Genomic DNA, 19,495 nt, shown 5'->3' with positions numbered 1-19,495 from the left:
TCGTTCTAAGACCGCCTCTCGTCACATGGCCCGAAGGATGACTGCAAAGCGGAGTGACAGCTCCGAGAAAGGCAGGTACCACTGGTGATGGACAGCGGAGCTCAGCCAATAGATCGGGCCAAACCCTCAAGTGGGTGGGTTTCTATGGTGATGGACAGGCCATCTAGCCAATCAGGAGGGGGAGAGCTCTTTTGCTGCTCTCCGCGGAGTTCCGGGTTCGCTGCCGCGGCTCCGGCGGGTGGCTCTCTCGGCGCGCTCAGTCCGCCGCCGCCGGGCTTCGGGTGCGAGCGCAGCAGCGGCGCTGCGGAGCCACGAGACCGGCTCCGCGCACCATGGCCCTGAGTGCGGAGGCGGAGTCGGGGATCTACCGGTCCTTGCGTGCTGCCTCGGGCGCTGCAGCGCACCTGGTCTCGCTGGCGCTCCCCGTGTCCGTGGCTGTAGTCGCCAGGCCCGGGTCAAGTAAGTCGGGCGCGGGGGGACGCGGGGAGGAGCCGGGCGTGGGGCGACCCCCGCGTGCGGGTGTCTGTGCGCCGTGCGGCTCAGAATGCCTGGCTTGAAAGTGATCACCTGGCAGGGGAAGCACCATGACCGTGTAGGCGGGCTCCCCAGGGCAGGTGATTGTCTCTGATATGTCCTCCATCGGAGGTCTATATTGAGCAGATTCTTTTTGGTATTGGGTGGTGGAACCGGAGCTTGCTCCATCCACTCCATGCATTGACCTGGTATTGCATGCTTCCGGGACCGGTGCAAAAAAAAAAAAAAAAAGTGTCTGTGTGCACAAGGGGCTTTGCCAGGACCGCCCTGCCTCGAGCTGCACCCCTGGCCCGGGCGCCTTCGCCCTCCCGCCACTCGGGCCCGCTTGGCACCTGCAGCAGCCCCGGCGTCGGGCCTCTTGTGGCTAGTTACTGCAGCTCCTGGACTACATTACACCATGGAGAGAGTAGGACGAGACCAGAGCCCCAGTCCCAGCGATGGCTGAGGCTGACCCAGTCTGTCCATTAGATGCAGATTTTTCTAGTCTTCAGCTGTGAAGTTTCAGCTCCTGCTGTGGTTTAACTGCACATCTTTAGGGGCATGCTGTCAACTTTGAAACCTAGAGTGCCTAGATCTGTGTGTCTCATTATCCAGAAAGGAGGGGAAATCATAAGGAGCATGTTAAGATGGCCTTTTCATGCCAGGCCTCTCTTGGTCCGTTATCTGGTACCATGTAAACCAGTACAGCCTGTTCCAGGGTCAAGTTGTTGCCAGCTAAGCCAGCGCCCCCACCTGAGCTAGTCGGGGAGGAGGGTGTGTGGGCATCCCCCAGGACTTAAAAAAACAAAACCTGTCAAAGGGTGGATGAGCCTCCTGCAAGCCAATGCCCATCCATACCTGGGGAGGAGATGGGCGCTGCCAGATTGCTCTACCCAATGAATCGCCAATGATGCAAAGCAATTCAACCAGTCTGGGGGGTTGTTACAGCATCTGAAGTGCCCCAACAGTTGCAGCAGCCTCAGGACTGACTTGACTTGATATTAAGACTGAAGCTGGAGCATCTGCCATTGTGCAGCTGGGGAAGTAGCAAAAGTGACTGACAGATTTTTTTTCCAGTGAACAGCACTCAAGGGAAGACTTCTAGGATTTACCAGAAGGGACATGTACACAGCACAGCTGTCAGTGGGAAGGGAGGATATTACCTTTTTTGTGCTTTAAGTGGCATCTTCTGGCACAGGAAGATTTGGGGACCCAAAGAAAAGTGATGTGCCCAAGCCCAAACAGGCAGTCTGTGATGGAGCAGGGAGCTGGCCCTGCAGCTTCCCAGTCCCAGGCTAGTGCCTAAACTTGTGGATCTTTCTCCCTGTCCTGAACTTTGGGGATTCCTTGTGTCGATGCCTTTCCATTCTCTGAAGTGCCTAATCCATCAAATTAGAAGGAAGCTTTTTTTTTTTTCTCTTCAACTGTACATTAGCATTTCACTGTGCTAGATGGCTGGTCTGAAAGGGCTCATTGGTCTCTCTCATTTCATTCCAGGCTTATTCTCCTGGCACCCTCTCTTAATGTCACTTGCGGTAAGTCAGACAAGATCTCTGCATTCCTGTCTCGCACCCTATAACCTGCATGTCAGTTGAGCATGATAGTCCCACTGCCTGTGTCCCACAACCTGCTCAGTTCACCATTGCCCTGTGTCACCTACAACTTTAAGACACAGTGGGTGTAACTTGCTGATGAATAAGAACAGGAGTGTGTTTTACAATTTTGTTTGCACAATTTTGCATGACTGCATGATGTGCAGTGGCAAATAGGGTGGTGGGGACTGGAATCCCACAACACCTGCTCTTTACCCTTGCTTGAGCCCCACAGAGAAAGCACCTCTCCAGGTTATAACCAGCCTGAAAGGTTGTAAGTCAGGCACTCATGCTTGTTTCGGCAGTAATGCCAGGCTATTGAAAACATTTATGAAGTGCTTTTGCTCAGGGTGTGCTTGGCCAAGCCAGACACCTGGCTAGGCATGTTCACTGAATGGCTGCAAACCAGTTTTACAACGCAGTTCTGGTGCTCCCAGCATGGCGAGTACTTGTCACTGTTGGGAGTAAGCAGAGAACTACCTTGGCAACAAGGACATGTCCTGATGAGTGCACACATGCAGTTTGCAGCACCTTAAAGCAGTATGAGGCACCACAAACCACATGCAGTGCACATGCACCTTTTTGCCACACGGCTAATTAGCAGTGCAGCAGTTTTTTTGACACCAGGAGATCCTGGCATAAAAAAAAAATGATACTGAAAGAAGTGCCATGTGGTACATGCAGCAGCAGCGTGCATCATCAGAAAGGGAGCCTGGTCAGCTAGGATCACACTCGGGCTGCCAGCCAGGCTCCAAGTGGCTGGCTTGGCACCATTGCTTCCCTAGATGGTCCCCAGGACCTCAGATAAGACTGCTGAGGCCAGCACAAGTGCTGGTCCCAGCCTCCCCTACCCCACCCAGGTCACTTTGCCACATGCTGAAGTGCACACATAGGGGCGTGCCCAGGAACAATTAGCAGCAGCACAAATATGTGCCACTGCTATGTCCCATGGGAAATGCATAACCCTGCACATGCATGTTCATTAGGACAAGCCCAAGGATGCATTTTTCCAGCACACACTTTTTCTTCCTTGGCCCAGCCCTTCTGTTGCTGCCCCCTGCAATGAAGGTGTGGTGGCAGCATCCTAGCCCAGTGGTACTTAACCTCTGGCTTGCAGAACTGTCATCCAGCCTACAGGGCTCCTCATTGGTCTGGAAATTAGGCAGTGAAGGAGTCATGGCAGCATTAATTGCTGCTCCCCTACTGCCTATTTCTGGATGTGGTGGGGAGCCTTGTGGGATAAATAATGTGGCCCTGCATGTGGGGTTGGGCTGGCACAGGGCTGAATTTGGATGCACAGGGTCACAACCATGGTCCAACTCTGTCATTCATCTGGCCCATGGGGCTGGAACGTTGGGTGCCACTGCCCTAGCCCAAATGAGTTGGGAGGGTGGCAGGGAGCAATGGGCTACATTCCAGGTTGCTGGAAAATCCCCACTGAAGAGCCCCATTACTGAACTTATGACTCCTCCACACTGCAGTTGTCTGTCTTAGGCATCTACACAGCCTCCATCACCAAAGCACCTCAGGGCCTGTCTTCTGGTTTCCATGGAGATGACAAGGAAGAGGTTGCAGGTGCCAGCATTACTCTGCCCATTGCATTCCAACAGCTGTGCTAAACCCTTGTTCTTGTTTCCCCAGTTCTCCTTCTTGATGACAGAAGCCCTGCTGGTTTTCTCTCCAGAGACCTCACTGCTGCGCTCCTTCTCCCGCAAAGTCAAGGTCCGCTTCCATTGGGTGCTGCAGCTGCTCTGCCTCCTCTGTGCCTTGCTGGGCCTAGGCATCATCAGCTACAACAAGTACCTGAATGGCAAGTCCCACTTTGTCACCTGGCATGGCCTGACTGGCTTGCTGACTGTGCTGTATGCCAGCATGCAGTGTATGGGGGGCCTCGCCCTCCTGTACCCCAAGCTGATGAAAAACTGGACGCTGGCCAAGCTGAAGCTCTATCATGCCACCTCTGGGTTGGTTTGCTACCTCCTGGGCTGTGCCAGCCTCATGCTGGGCATGTGCTCCCTGTGGTTTACCACCTTGGTGACTGGCATCTTCTGGTACCTGGCAGTACTGTGCCCTATCCTCACCAGCCTGGTTATCATGAATCAAGTGAGCAATGCTTACCTCTACCGCAAAAGGATGAAGCCCTGAGGGATGATGCTGGAACACTGCCTTCCTGTGATCCTTGAAGGTTCTGCACATAGCCCATGGGGCATTCAGGGGCTTCTGGGTCCTTGGGCGCAGGAAGTCTCCAGTGCAGCTCACCTGCTTGCTGTTGTGTGATGTTTCCTTGGAGCTAGACTTCTATTTTCTTTTTATTACTGAAACTGTCTGTCATGTTGAACCTGCTGTTCAGAAAACTTCTTGCAGCCCTGATCTCAGGGTTGTAGTTTCTGTCAGCTAAGATGTGTGTTGTGTGTGAAAAACCTCAGTAATCCATCTATGCCTGCTCTGGTGCTGAATAGTGTCCTAGCAGTACCTGCCTCTGGAGGTGGCAAACAGCTTGACAGTACTTGCACTGGATGCTATGCCTGCTTGCTCAGACTTTGTACAGCCAGCAGCAAAAAGGCTTTTCAGGGCTACTTGTGCTTAATAAGCTCAAGTCTCATGCATTTTTTTTCCTCCCATATAAACATTGGGAATATAGGGTGGCTGAGGGCAGGGAAGCTTATTCCATTTGTTTGTAACTGGGAGCACCTTGCATTCTGCCTTCTAGGTCACTTTTGTTAGTATAACTCCATGTTTCCTTGCAATGAAGAAGCCCCCAGGACAGGTTACTCTAAACCAATATGGGGAGAGGAGTTGTGAGGCTGTGCTTTACAGATCCGTATCACAGCATATAGGATGTGAATACCAACTGGGGGGCGGGGCATGCCTTGCTTTGGAGAACCACCAATACGAAGATGCACAGGCCTGGGGCAGACAAGTCTGGAGGGGCTGCTTTCTCCCCTCAAGAGGAGGAGCCTCACAGGTACCCTAGTAGAGAATTTGACATCAAGGAGATTTGAGATACTGCATTAAGATCATTCTGTGAAAGGAGTTGAACCCAAGCTGGGAGCACAAATGCCCAACTCCATACCTATCACCTTGGGTTTGGTGCTATCAGTGTTGGAAGCCCCAGAATGGATCAGAGTCCATTAAAGGTCTTTCCTGCATGCAGCTGCCTGGAGAAGGACAGCATGTCATCTGAGGTCTGACTCACCCTCTGCAGCATTTGCTGGGACCTGGAAAATTTAGTTACAACTGTGGCAGAGATTCAGTACCTCACTGTATCAGAATATAGCTGCACAAGGACCTCTGCTTATGTATGATTTATAAAGAAGTTATCTCCAGGCTTAAAAGTCAAGTGACCAGCCCAGGAAAGGGAGCATCTCACCTTGTGGCAGCTTATGCATGCAGGCAGGGCTGGAGCTGTTGCCAAGCTAGTTTGGAGACAGAAGAGATAGTGGGGAGAGAGGCCCCCCTTTCCCAACTTGGAACACATCAGTGTAATTAGCTTCACTGAACAGGTAGGGGAACTTACTTACCTGGGGTCACACAATGAGTAGAGCTAAGAATAGGGCTATAGTCTCCAGGAATGGAGGCAATGCTGCTAAACCAGCTTCTCTCCCTGATTCTGTTGCATCCTTGAGCTGAAACTCTAACTCACTGTTGTCTTTCCAGCCATGTGAGTATCAGCACCAGGCAGGTACTTGTGTCCCCATTCTGCATGTTAATTGGATCATGTTCCCATTGTATGTACCATACTGTCTTTGATTTACTGGTCACTGGAACAGGGGGAGAGGTGGGAAATGGATTGTACAGGTGATCTGGTGGCACTGAGGTGGCCAGAAGAGGAGGTGGAGCAAATAGCTTGTTTGAAAGGGAAGGTGCAAATACTGCTGTCCTGGGGAAGAGGAGAAATGTGAGCCTCCCATGACACAATATAGAAAAATGCACTTTGGTTTCAGAATGATGGAGCTGGAAACTGAATGTAACTACTGGTTTGATTCTTCTTCTCACAAAAAACACATATGGAAGAAAACACATAGGGAAGAAAACACAAGTCTCCCAAAATCAAGTCATTTTTGAGGGAGAGGCTTAGTACATATGGACTAAGCTAGTGTCTGATCCCAATGAGAGGAACCTTCACCTGTTACTTGAATAAACTAGGAAACAACTGATGAACCATAAGATGTCCACCTTAGAAGACTCAGTATCACATCCTGGAGCATTACCTGCCATACAGTAGTCCCATTTCACATGGTCACAGAATTTTACTGGCTTAAGGGATGCCCAGATTGTTTTTCAGGGACGCTCACATCGCTTCATTCAGGAGTAGGGAGAGGAATGCCTTTCCTGCTGTCTGGATACGAGTATCCCTGGCTCCAGAATGAAGCCCTATTCCCACCTGTAACACACTGTCATGTTCATGACTTTCCTTCCCAGCTGAATGTGTTAATGAACCTGCCTTACCAGCAGCAAAGTCTCATGTAGCTTTATGGGTACAAGGGATGCAGAAATGGTTTCAAAGGTGGGGGAGCCTCAATCTATTACTTTTCAGGATAGAAGAACTGCAGCTGTAGACAGCAGCACTTTCAGCCCACTTGTAAAAGGACATCCTAGTCTCTGCAGGACAGGTGAACTGGGAAAAGACCTGAGCAAGAACAATGAATCTGCATCCAGAGCCTTTTATATATACAATAAAAAGTTTCTAACAGCTGTAACTGGACTGGCATTTGTAGGTGGGGTTGTTGGGGTTTTTTTAATAGCAGGAAACCTCTTCATCTATTGAAGAAGATACTCATGGGAGAATAGAAGCGTCTACACTTAGCTGGTGCTTTTCAGTCCTACATCACCAGGAAGAATTTAGTAACACAGGGTAAGAATAGCCCCTTTGCCTCTTAGTGCTCCTATCCAACCTACCATGTTCACTGATACAGCACAAGCAAGCCAATTTGTATTTTGGGAGCACTGTGTTGGAACTGCATTCCTCCAGTCCAGACAGTATTGGGTGCACAAGGTGAGTACAGGTGAATTCCACCTGCATGGACTGCAGGGGCCAGAGAAGGAAGCTTCTATCACAATGGAAAACTTGAAGCATCATCCTTTTTCTTGTCCCTTATCCATAATCTGCCCGTTTCCTCCAGTGACCTATACCTCTTCTCTATCCTACTCCAGAACCCAGTCTGCTAGGTTATGCTTTGAGTCCTGATCTCCAACACCACTTGCTATTTGCAGCTTGCTGCATCTCCCTTCTAATACTATTTTCCTGCATTCTGCACAGAACTTGCTAGTCCAGTTGTGCCCCCACCAGTTTTACTGAGGCTCCTCACTTCTGACCTGAGGCATCATAGCTCAATTCCTAATACAGCTCTCAGACTGGTTTGGAGCTAAGAATAACATCACAGAAGAAGCTGAAGCAGTTATTAAATTACATGAATCTTCAGGAGCGAACAAAGACGGTAGCCACACTAAGAAGGAAATACTAAGGGCACCCCCCTTCCCTTCACTCTCCTACTGACAGTGACAGAGGCTAGGGTCAGGTTATCAATAGCATATTTAGAATTGCATTAGTACCTCAAGAGAACTATGCAGGCCATTTCTTACTCAGACTCCAGACAAGGAAGAGTTGAATGCTGCTTTTAGTCTGACACTTCACACAGCATTTTTCCAACTGTCGGTTTGTTACACCTGCTAAAAGTTCTTGTCAAACCCTCCCCTTCCAGCTTTAAAATCTTCACAGCTTCCTTTGGTGAGAGTCTGTCCAGATGCCATGCTGATTCCTTTCTGCAGTCTGATGGGTAGTACCCTCTCTTCAAATTAGCTTGTAAACCCAGGCCATGCACATTATGTGATGGGAAGGCAGCTGGAGAACTGGCAGCTGTAGCTGCAGCTCTTTGGTACCAACTAGCCTTCTTGAGCCTGCATCATTAAGGCTTCTAGCACAAAAGTGTACAGCAGCAGGCAGTATCTTGCTTGTCTTGGCATGGTTTCTTCATGCCATTCTCAGGCTAGGGCTTAATTTCACCAGCACTTGTTGGTTGCCACTGGAAAGAAAAACATAGCTCAGGTTTTTTGGGGCATCTGCCAATACTAATTACCAATGCTGTTTGGAGAATCTGGTCCTATACCCATTCGTATATTGCCTGATCTGGTGGCTACAGTCCAGGGCATCATAGGATGGGAGTATCTGCAAACAGGAACTCCTGTTACGTAAGATAATTCATCAGCCAAAGTGCAGCCAAAAGCTCCATGACTATAACCCTGCCTTCTCTCATACACTAGTCTCTGTTAATACGGAGCCAGTTCTAAACTACAACTGTTGCTGCTTTACAGGCTTTTCACCTAAAAAAAATTACACAGGTTCATAAGCATTTTGGTTATCAGATTCAGGTGGAGCTGCAAGAGGTGTATCTCTGTATCATTACTCTTTTAACTCTCTGGGCACTAGGCTTTTCCAATGCATTTGGTCGCATCTAGTGCGTTAATATACCCAAGCCATAAATGGCATTTGCTGAAATTCTCCTGGGGCTCTGCAAGCTTAACAGTATCTTTAAAACAGGTGCCCAAAGTCAGTACCTAAATCAGTGGCCCCATTTTCAAGAGTGCCTTCAGCTCCCATCATGTTCTGTGCATACAAATCTGCCACAGCATGCATCTGTCGCTGCAGAATCACACACCACACTCATTTTCAACAAGTGGATAGATTTGCTCTCAGAAGACCCTCATGGCTGCAAAGAAGCATATGCATGCTCACCTGACAGTGCTGCCTGCTGGCTCAGGGAGAGCCTGAAATGGCAGCCTCACACAAACTGTGTTACGATTATTTGAGCACCCACGTAGCCCATTCATCCTGCAAACCCAAACTGCCACCCAGGTACCAGGAATCCCAACTACCTTCTCTACCCTGACCAGCTTATCCCTGTTACTACTGCTGCAATAAAAATCAGTGGCATAGTAACTTCTCCTTACCCCATGGGTACAGAAAGCGTAAAACAAGTACAGTACCAGCAAGGAGGCAGCTGTTGGATACACATCAAACTGCATAAAAGCCCATTTTATTAACTTGTCCAAAACCAGTTCTCAGTTGGCTACACCCAGTGCTGGAGAGATTCAAGCCCATTCTGACACAGAACCTTGCTCTGGTGTTTGATGCTGAAAGCAAGTCCTGCATCCCTGGCTGCAGAACACAGCAGAAATCCACAGCAATCCCAATTCCACACCTGCTCCTAACTTCCACTGTACCACCCTCAGACCCTTCCATAATTCTAAGTCTGCACACCCCTCACATCACCAATTTCTCATGCCATGCAGTCTATCCAACCCTGAGGGTCATGACTTAACAGGGTGACAGCTACCTAGTTACTCTTGGGCCAGAGCAAGGATCTCTTATCTCTAGAGATGAAAGCCTAGCACCAGACTCTTGTGCTCTCACAGCCCACCACTGACAGCCCCTGGCCATGTTTGTAGCAGCCCTGGCTTCCAGCTCTGATCTCAAAAAGGCCAGCCCTGCACTTCTGTTCTTTAGCTAGAAACCATACTGAAACTAGTTACACAGAACAAACAAAAGGATCACTGGTGCCCTAGGAAGCATAAAGGCCTCTGACACTCATGGGGCTAAATCCAGATGTAGCTGTGAACTAAATGGTGAGGAAGGAAGCAGTGTAGAGTGATGGAGAAACAGTGGAAACAGATTCCCTTGACAGGACTTACAGGATGGATTTACAAACTAAAAGTGAGAGGCACTCTTTGAAAGAATTGTTTATTAATACTAAAATTTCTGTGTATTTCCTGGTTGACAAAACCTTCTTGTGTGGTCCTTTATAAAAATAATCCTGACACCATCAAACGCGCTTCCCAGTCTGGTAACCATCTCCCAGGGAAGTCTAGGGCCTGGGAGTGGCACAGCCTTTTGGGGGGCTGGTTCTCAAGAAAAGAATTTCCAGATAATACACCTGTCCCCCACCTTGCCCCTCCCTCCAAAAGAAAATCCCATCAATACAGAGGAAGGGAAAAAGGAGGGGAGGATGCCAAGAGCCTAAGCAAAGCATATAAAAAAACCCAAAACAAAACAGGTGTCAGAGGAATTGTCAAGAGCTCACAATAAAATAAATTCCAGCTTCTAAAATAAAGAATCAACATAGAGACAATTCATCCAAGCAGCAGTGAAAGGAGCTGCCCCTCCAGGTCAGGGGCTGTGTTATCATCTGAATCACTGCAAAGAGAACTGAAGAAAACCTGAAGTAGCAACAACACAAATAAAATAGACTCCCTCCTCTAGATCCCCAAGGAAAGTCTGGGGTTGATTTTTTTTTCCATGTGCTAGACTCAAAGCCAGAAGCAGATTGCTCCAGATCCCCAGGCTTTTGAGTCAGTAACTCAAGCAAGGCCCCTCCAAGAGTGAGCAGCACAAGCAATAACTTTGTCCCTAAAAAAAATTCTTCTCTCTCCAGGAATTCTGGCAATTACTAATTCTGGAATTTATCCTGGCATGTTCCTGCCAGGCCCATGGGGCAGGTGGGAGAAAGTTAAATATAACAAAGGGGATAAAAAGCTTCCTGCTCTTTAGATAAGTAACACAATTAACTTTAAAAAGGGGAAATGGAGGTTGCAGGGTCTTTTGAACAACCACCATCACAAACTAAGAGAGAAAGTGTTGTGTCATTTGCTGAATTTGCTCTCTCAGGTGCTGAAAGGTTTATTTAGTGGTCTAGCATACACGAACAGATCCACTTAGCACGTGGGGAAAGGGTCAGTCCAATGCTGCACACCCAGATGGTGTGCTGCTGGTGAGACCTGGACACTGAAGCATACACATTGTTAGCCACAGTAGCAGCCGCTGGCATAAGCAACCAGCACAAGGCCCTTCTGGAAGAATCAGTCCATACCCCGTGCTGAGGAGATGTAGGGAGATCTGCCCTCACAGAGATCCATCTCCAGCTTTTAGTGTCTGGACACTTTTAGTGCCTCACACTACTACTGAAGAGAACATGAACCAGAGCCCCATCAGCAGAGAGATCCTTTCCACAAGGTCAGTGGTAGCCATGATTACCACCAAGAGTCCAGAAAACTGGTATTGACCAAGCGTGGCTATTAGGTACTAAACTGAGGTAGCCCCCCCACCCTCTCAGTCAACTGGAGAAGTCCCCTGCTCCCTGCAGACAAGGGCCCTGGGGAGCAGACAGTGCTGTGAAGAGACACAAGGGATTGGTAGCAGCTCTCCGACACACAGAGATGGGAGAAGAAAGTGTGTGTGTGTGGGGGGGGGTGTTTGCAGGTCACAGCTGAGGAGGGGCATCCTCAAAGGTGATGAGACTAGACTCCTGGCTGGCTCCTTTCCCTGCAATGCTGGCATCTCGGCCGCTCTCCTTCTCGGGAAGCAGTGGGATGTCCTCCTTGGCACCCTCCTCTTCATCATCCTCCATGCTGGGCCACACTGATTGGTCTTCCACACGTTTCAACCGCTCATTCAACGCTTTCAGGGCCAGTTGTCTGCAAGACAAAAACATGCAAGGTTAACACAGGCTTAACCTCCCTGCACTTGGACAAGAAGAGTACATTGTTGCAGTGTGCTTGCCATTTCCTGGGTATTGCAGGGATCTCTCCTCATGCTTGGGTAAGCTAACTCTCCAGCCCAATTAGCCAACTACATGGCAGGAACTCCCAAGATGATCACTGGCTAAGATTCCTCCTGCCCTTGTGTTCTCTCCTTTTTCCTCTACCTTTTCTATTTCAGCTTGTGTTCGAGCAATCTCTTCCCCACTCATCACAGCTACAATCCCAGCTGAGGAACAGATACTGGTCCTTGCCTGCTGCATCTGCCAGACCTAAGAACATCAGCTCCACAGTGCTTTCACCCCCTGCCAGCTCAGGCATCCCAACAAACATCAGGCAGCTCTCCACTCCTCTCAGCTCAGACCCCTCTCCCAGCAATTTCAGGTTTCTGTGAAGTGCTTACCACTTTACCCCTCCACTAATAAGTGTCTTCCTATGGTTAATCACTCCTATTAGGGAGCTGAAGCTGTGCCTCTTCACCTTCAGTATATAGCCTATTGCTAGCATGAACAGGAGGATTTTATGTTATTTTCACTTGGCTGCTTTTGCCCAGGAGACACCATGGGCAGTAGTGGGAGCACTAACAACTATTCCAGGCAGCAATGCCTTTTATGTGAATTTTGATACAGCAATCCAGTTTAGACCAGTGCATCCAGGACAGATGAATTTCTCATTCTACAAGCTACAGTGAACCTTGATCTCATACCTAAGGGCCCAGACCTGTCAGAACAGCCAGCTTTGCACTGGAGGTTCAGACTGGCTCCTAAGAAACCTATTAGGACAACCCCATGATATCAGGAGTCAGTCATTTCCTCTGCAGCCCACCCAACAAGGTCTGCTTTCAAGGGAACCTGCCAGAGAATATCAGAAGGCTGCAGCTCAACAGAAAATGACTGCTTTCCCTCCTCTTTTGCTTGTCACATTTGAATTGTGGTGCTGGTGGAGCACCAGAAAAGACAATAACTCACCCATGAGCACTGGTTAATGCTTAACTTATCCTTCCAGTGTCAGCATTATCCCTGAAGTTAATCTCCACTCACCAGCCCCTCAAAAGGGAATCCCTGCAGAAAGATTCTCAAGCAGGCAATGCCAGATTATATTTGGTACAGGACTGTGTGCATCCACCATTCCTCCAGTGTTACCCAATGCTCAGTGTCACCTCTTCTTGGGAGAACCTCATCTGGACTGCTCCTGTGCACACCACCACTTCTCCCCTAGCATGGCAGCAAGTATAGCTGCAGAGTATGCCCAGGATCCTTGCTGTCAGTTTCACTCCTGCTGCAAACAGGAATTTTGGTAGGAAGGACAGTGGCTTGATCCCAAGAGAGAGGGAGAAGTGAAATAAGGGAAGAAGTCAAAGGAGATGGGGAAGCCTAACAGGTCAAGGAAATGGCATTCAGAGCCAGTGACTGCACACACTCAGGAAAAGGTGTGGCCCCTTGTGTTCTTTGACCAGAAGAAATTGGGAGTGCTAGCGAGATAATGTATTCATTGCTTAGCAGTGGGACATGACAGTAACTCATTTAGACTGAGTAAAACAGAAAGGAGAAGGGGAGTAGTAGAGATCATCAATAGGATAACTACCAGCAAAAACAAAAGAAAAGGAGCAAGACTGCAGTGAAGGGGGAAAAAGTAGAAAAATGAGAGCAGGTATGTGTAGGAAGGGGTGGATGGTGCAAGGCAAAATCCAAAAGAAAATGAAGGCAGAGGCACTCCCAAGAAAGTTTTGATATCCAAGGATCCTGACCCATGAACATTTAAAAATAACTACTGTGAAGTCTGAAGAACTCCTCCTCAATTCTCCTTCAAACTGAGCTCTCACCAATCCCTGCAAAGTGATATTAACCCTATCCAAGCTACAATACAGGTCTGTTAAATGCAGAAATGCGCCTCTAGAGTAGTTTCAGTCCCACTCCTTCCCCCAAGTCTCAAAGGCAATTTAAGCGTTCCTACTACTGGGGAAGCCAGGTCAGTGACATTTACTTCAAATGCTGGCAATGGCATCTAGAACATTTTTATTTTATTCATCTAAACAAGCACATTTGTTCTCAAAGTCAATGGGGGGGGGGGAGGGGCGGGCGGGACACAGATGACACACACCGGACTTCAGCTCTGGTTCTGCTGAAGGAAGAGAATGCTCTTCCATTAAGCAAAGATCTAGCATGGAGTTTGCTTTTTACCACAGGATAACTAACACTAGGATGGACTCTATACATCCTGGTCTAGCCTGGACAGTCCTGGATTTCAGAGGCCAGTCCTAGCTGGCTGCTGGGAATTAAAGCGAGTGTCCCAGAAACAGCAGTGTGGAGGCAGTTGGGCAGGGAGGTGGAGCAGGCACCGCTGCCTCCCACCCTCACCTCTGCCTGCAGCAGTGCCTGTGACTTGCGAGAGCTGGGCAGGTGGAAAAGGGCAGCACTCCAGATGTCCCAAATTTCCTTATGGTCAGCCTAACTAACCCCCTCAACAAGGCAGATCAGGTGTTGCACCTCTACTGAAAAATGTCAGATCAACTGTTGCTACCACAAAACATGTAGAGGATCAGATGCCCTTTATTACCTTTAAAGAGAAGACTTTTTTTAATCTGCAGAGTGGGTCATTAATGCCTATTCCATCCTTATCCCAGTCACTCAAATGACAGTCATTTTAAACCTGATCCAGGTACTCAGGGCCTGGATTGGAAGAAAATTCTGTGCAGCTTGCAAAATGTTATACATCATTCTTTGCTTCATTGTGCAAATCTATCAGATACTCAGGACAAATGGTTGCCATTCTACACAGGAAGTTTACATCATTCTATTTGCTTCTTTGCATTTTGTCTAGGCTCTCAGCCATATGCCATGTCCTGTACACTCCAGTTATATGGCAAGACCAAGGCTCAATTGAAATTAGTTCCATGATGCTGTACTTGGACACCCCTCCCCCACAAGTTGTGTGCACAGTGCAATTTAAGCTACTGATGTGTCACCAGGGAGGAAGACTTGAGAGACCAGTACCCATATGAAAGAAACTAGGTAAAGCACTCAGTGCAAAGCACAACACAGGAGAAGGGAAACACACAATGCCCGCCTGCTCCAGGTAGCAGAATGTCCTGCCATGTTTGTATTCTGTTAGAGTCACAATTGATTCTATATCCTCCCATACACTGCTTTCACTGCAAGCCTTTCAGTAGTTAAGTGTCAGCCCCTCCAGACAAATCCAGCATGATACCCAGCTCTAGGATGGGACAAGATCGTGTGAACAGGGTCTTTCACAGACAGGCATGGATGCTGAAGAGCTTTCCTCTTCAGCAGATTTCAGCCCTGAAAAAAATCTCAGCTCCAGCTCATTGGAAAACATGCACATATGGTTCTTATTTTAAACTTTTGCTGTTGCAACTGAGCCAATACCACTCCTTTCTTCAGACACACCAGCAAAGGCTTCCCTCATTTCTCCATATGCAGGGTAAACAAGCCCCTAACTCCCCCAAAAGACAGCTGCACTAAGGTGCACACTTTGGCTCAGGTAGGATGCTTAGGACACCTGTCCCAACAGCTGTAAATAAGAGGAGTCCAATAGTTTCCACAGCCGAGTGCACAGAGCAGCCAGCTAAGCTCCCAGTGAATAATGCTAGTTATTTGCTTTCCCACACTAACCCTCTACTCCTCCTGGACCTGTTGTCTTATTTCAGCTCTCTCTCTCAGTTTTCCTCTACTTTAATCCCTTCTGGCCTGTGAGACCACCTTCCAAAAGGAGCTAAGACGACTCCCGTCTGACCTGCCTCAGAGGGGTTGCTGAAACAACAGAGGCAGCTTTCTGCCTTACTTGTGTAATCAATCCCAACACTGAATCTACAAACAAGATGCCAGGCAGACTGGTGGGCGGGGTTCCCTGCAGAGGGTGACTGTTTCATTCTGAAGTCTGATTACAGGCTTTACCTTGGACAGAAAGGATAAAACCCTCTCCCCCAGTCCTTCTACCTCCAATTCTGATATGACTGTTCCACTGCACCAAGAAACATACACTGATTGTTGCTTTCTGGAAAAGTCAGAGACTACCCAGATGAACAACCGGGTGGAGAGGTGTGGCCAGTCCAAAGGCCTGATTCTATAAGCACTTTCAGCTGACTACAGTGGAAGGTACGGGGTGCAACTGGGTCCAGAAACGCACATATTACTGTTCCCTCCTCCACATCCTGAATCATCAAGAGCAAATCCAAGGTAATAAGCTGACCATTCTTTTCAGTGGTCTTCAGCTCTGTTTCACATTGAATGTTCTAAGCTGTGACTTGAGACTTATTAAATCAAATCTCCCCTGAACACAGAGCCTGTGAGAAATCACCAACAGGCAAAAAGCCCTGCAGCTGCTCAGATTACTGCTGTCTGGCTCAGTCTATCAGAAGCTTTTGTCAGCTGCAATTACCCCAAACAGGGCTAACCTGAATACATGGAAATGTTTACACAAGGCAGACAATAAATGCAAATTGCCTGGTCTCTCTCTGGAAATTTGTTAAATCAAAACAAATTGTACATCAGACAGCATTGACTTTAAAAGTTTAGAAAAAGAGGGTACAAACCCCCTGGAAAAAATAAGAGCATTTAAGATCTTGTTTTAAATGCTGTTTTACCAACCTAAACAGCTACTTGTGCTAATGCAAGAGAGCCATAAAATAAGAGTGACTAACAACATGAAACTGACTCAGCTAATCTCATCAGCGAAAGAGAGAGCGAGAGAGAGAGAGAAAGAGAGTGCGAGAGCGAGAGCACGCGCGCGAGAGTGGGCAGGCACTGGGGCAAATTACAGCCTGCAGAGACTTAGGAACACGCTTACAATTCTCCCATTAATTTCAAGGGGAATACACTGGCACTGACATGACAGTTGAATGTGCAGGTTCATGGGGGCTAAATTATTAAAGTACACATGAACCTAAGTTAAATATTAGGAAGAAATAAATGGTTTTAGAATTAAGCCTCAACTGCTTCCTTCAAATTCTTCAAACCATGAGCACAATGACCCATCTGGGCACTGTAGTGGGTTTTCCTGCTTGTGGGACCCATTCTGGTTTGATGCCAGAAGGCCTGCTCTCTTCAGTGGCATCATTTTTCTCTGCACTAGTTGCACCACTTACCCTAGGAGTAGCAGTGGTGGGAATACTCATATTTGACAGATCTGCTCTCATAAGAGCCTGAAGACACAATGCTTAAAATTCAGCTGTATCACAGCAGCATTCCCACCACTTATCTTCACTTGAGCCTCATAAGGAAAAGCCTAAGACATCCTACAACATAAAGGAATCCCTCAGCATTAGACAGAGCCCTAGCCTCAGACCTTGGCGGAGAATGGTAAGTAAAGGACAAATGTATTGTTAAATACTCTCTTCTAAAAGGAACCCTTTTTATAATATCTACAACTACTTGAGGCTACTTGGAACCACAAAGTTTGATTGTGCTACCAGAGCTCCTTCGTTCCCTTCTGCAGGTATCCCGGGCTCATGGTGCCCGATCAGATAAGGTAAGCTTGGAGCAATCCTATACCTTCTCCTCTCAGCATCCTGGGGGTCTGTTCCAGGCAAGCTGATGGTGATGGACGAGGGAGCACCAACATCGTAACGCTTCACTGTCTTGCGGCAGACTTTCACCTTCACCAAGACACCATGCACCAAGTTGGCCACGAGGCCGACCACGGGCTGCAGGATCTCAGGAAAGAACGTAGCGAAGGCAAAGTGGTCCGACATGTCCCCACGGCCCCGACTGTGCCGCTGGTAGAAGCGCAGGTAGACCCAGCTGGAAAGGACGCCAAAGCCATAGGAGGCCAGCACGGCACCCTCAATCAGGGTGGTCAACCGCAGCACAGCCAGCACCAGGAGCAGGAGCATGGGCACAGCCTTCATGCGCACCTGCGGCACCTTCAGCACCGTGCTGTCCCCCATGGTCTGCTTGAGGGCCACCAGGACGCCGCCAAGGAAGCCGGCTGTGCCGTGGAGGCGCACGGTGAACAGGTAGGCCAGGTTGAAGGACGCCACGTAGGTGAGCAGGTAGGCGAAGGCCCCCAGCACCCCCACCGACACGCTGACCACAGTGAAGAAGACAAGCAACTCCAGGGCCCCCCACAGAGGCTCCAGCAGCCGCCCCGCCGCCGCCAGCGTGGCCAGGCTCAGGCCCACGCCCCACGCGTGCCGCTCCACCAGCCCGTGCGTCGCCAGCGTCCACACCCAGCAGTTGGGCGGGAAGAGGTAGCCGGGCGTCACGCCGAGCGCGGAGGCCGTGTCGGCCGCGAAGGACAGCGCGTAGAGCAGCAGCACGGCCCCGCAGAGCGCCTTCACCGCCACGCTCGTGCCGCCCAGCGCCGCCACGCAGTGCTGCCGCGCCACCGGCAGGTACCGCTTCATGGCGCCGCGCCCGCCCGCCCGCGGGTCAGGGCCCAACAGGCGTCCCCGCCGCGCGGCCCCCTGCGCCTGCCCCTGCCCCGCGCGCCCCCATCCGCCCGCAAAGGCCGGAGGAGCCGCCGCCGCCTCGGGCCCGGCCGCTGAGACGCGGCTCGGCCGAACGCGGACAAACAGCCGCAGCGCGCGTGCGCGGGCCCGCCCGGAGCACGCCGGGAAATAGAGTCCGCGCCGCAACCGGCGCCGGCGGCCCCCAGCGCCGCAGAACTACGGGTCCCGCCAGGCCGCGGGGCGGAGCTGCCTCCTGAGGGCCGCGAAAGGGCTTGTGGGAGCTGTAGTGTGGTGGCGGGGGGGGGGGGTGGCACTCTGGCGTAGGGTGGGAGCCGCAGAACGAGGCCGGACCTGCTCCGAGCTCCCAGCTGAGGGGCAGCCACGCCCCAGGGGAGCGCCTCTCCCCGGCGAGACTACCCCGCGGCGCGGGTAGCCGTGCGTACCTCAGGCCTGGTGCGAAGCGTGGGCGGAGGCCGCTCGGCCGAGAGCCGCAAGGACCGTGCAAACTTCTCGCCAATCGCCGAAGAGGCACTGCCTGTGCCACCAACCACAGCAAAGGGCACCCCAAGAACCCCCCAATCACAACCGGAGGTCCTAACATTCTCTTCAATCGCAGCGGAGGCCCCCCACAATCCCACCAATCAGCACTGAGCCGCTGAGCCCCCCCCCGCGCAGCTCAAGGCCTTGGATGAGGCGCGGCCCTTGCCGTTGCTTTGGCTTTGTGCTTAGAGTACCGAAGCGCGAGGGGCTGGTCCGGAGCGGCGCCAAGTGTCCCTGCCCGCCGGCATCAGAGCTAGGCGTAACAGCACCGGCAAAGGAGCATGAGCGAGGTATGACAGGAAAGACAGAGGCCGAGGCAGGCGTTGTGAATGGCAGCCACCACCATCTTCCTCCCCACACATCAACGCTTGTGCTCAGGGCAAGGGGGCAGGGGCCGAACAGTCTTGAGCCCAGCTGGCCCCCCTGTGCCAGGCCTGGGAGCACAGCAGGGAAGCTGCTCTGGGCTTGCTCCCAGCACCACACCTGGACTTGGGGTGAACTTTTACTGTCACCAGAGGTAATGGTAATAAAAAAATTACCATTTTCCAGCCCCCTTTCTTTCCCCGGGCCCCAGGCAGCCGCCTGGTTCACCCATGCCTGTGTCTGGCCCTGGTCGCTCCCCGCTATTGTTCTCAAGCTGTCGGCAAACCAGAAATGTTTGTGCCCAGGAGCCCCGGGGATGTGGTGCCGCTGTGCCCATCAGCTCATTGGTTAAAATGTGGGTGGCAAAAACACCTGTGGAAGCAGATGTTTCCATTGCCAGCCCTCTGCATTAGGAAAACTATGACTCAAGAGTCTCAACACTGCCAGATTTTAAAGCCAGCCTGCTAGGGAGTTAACTTGTCTTCTGGGTTTTGAGCCTCTGAGAGTCATTTTTCAGGTTTGCTCTGCAACACAAGGGCTGGAAATG

The 19,495-nt window shown here is 50.3% G+C and overlaps 2 protein-coding genes across 2 annotated transcripts; one reads left to right on the top strand and one right to left on the bottom strand.

The window, feature by feature from the left end:
* The first annotated feature begins 210 nt into the window (after positions 1-210).
* On the top strand, positions 211-6,805 carry CYB561D2 (cytochrome b561 family member D2). The gene is made up of 3 exons (XM_090021769.1): positions 211-459; positions 2,011-2,048; positions 3,747-6,805. Exons 1-3 carry the CDS (start codon positions 333-335, stop codon positions 4,248-4,250), a joined length of 669 nt encoding a protein of 222 aa, XP_089877895.1. The 5' UTR covers positions 211-332; the 3' UTR covers positions 4,251-6,805.
* Positions 6,806-9,827: 3,022 nt separating this feature from the next.
* TMEM115 (transmembrane protein 115) lies at positions 9,828-18,394 on the bottom strand. The gene is made up of 2 exons (XM_090021768.1): positions 17,147-18,394; positions 9,828-11,573 (listed from the first exon to the last, which is right to left on the bottom strand). The coding sequence occupies exons 1-2, from the start codon at positions 17,998-18,000 to the stop codon at positions 11,360-11,362; spliced, it is 1,068 nt and encodes a 355-aa protein (XP_089877894.1). The 5' UTR covers positions 18,001-18,394; the 3' UTR covers positions 9,828-11,359.
* Between the last annotated feature and the right edge of the window lie 1,101 nt (positions 18,395-19,495).

This window comes from Crocodylus siamensis, chromosome 11, assembly GCF_052110815.1.
Source record: "Crocodylus siamensis isolate JL-2025a chromosome 11, ASM5211081v1, whole genome shotgun sequence".
In the NCBI taxonomy this organism is placed as follows: domain Eukaryota; kingdom Metazoa; phylum Chordata; order Crocodylia; family Crocodylidae; genus Crocodylus; species Crocodylus siamensis.
This window is presented reverse-complemented; position numbering and strand designations above follow the sequence as displayed.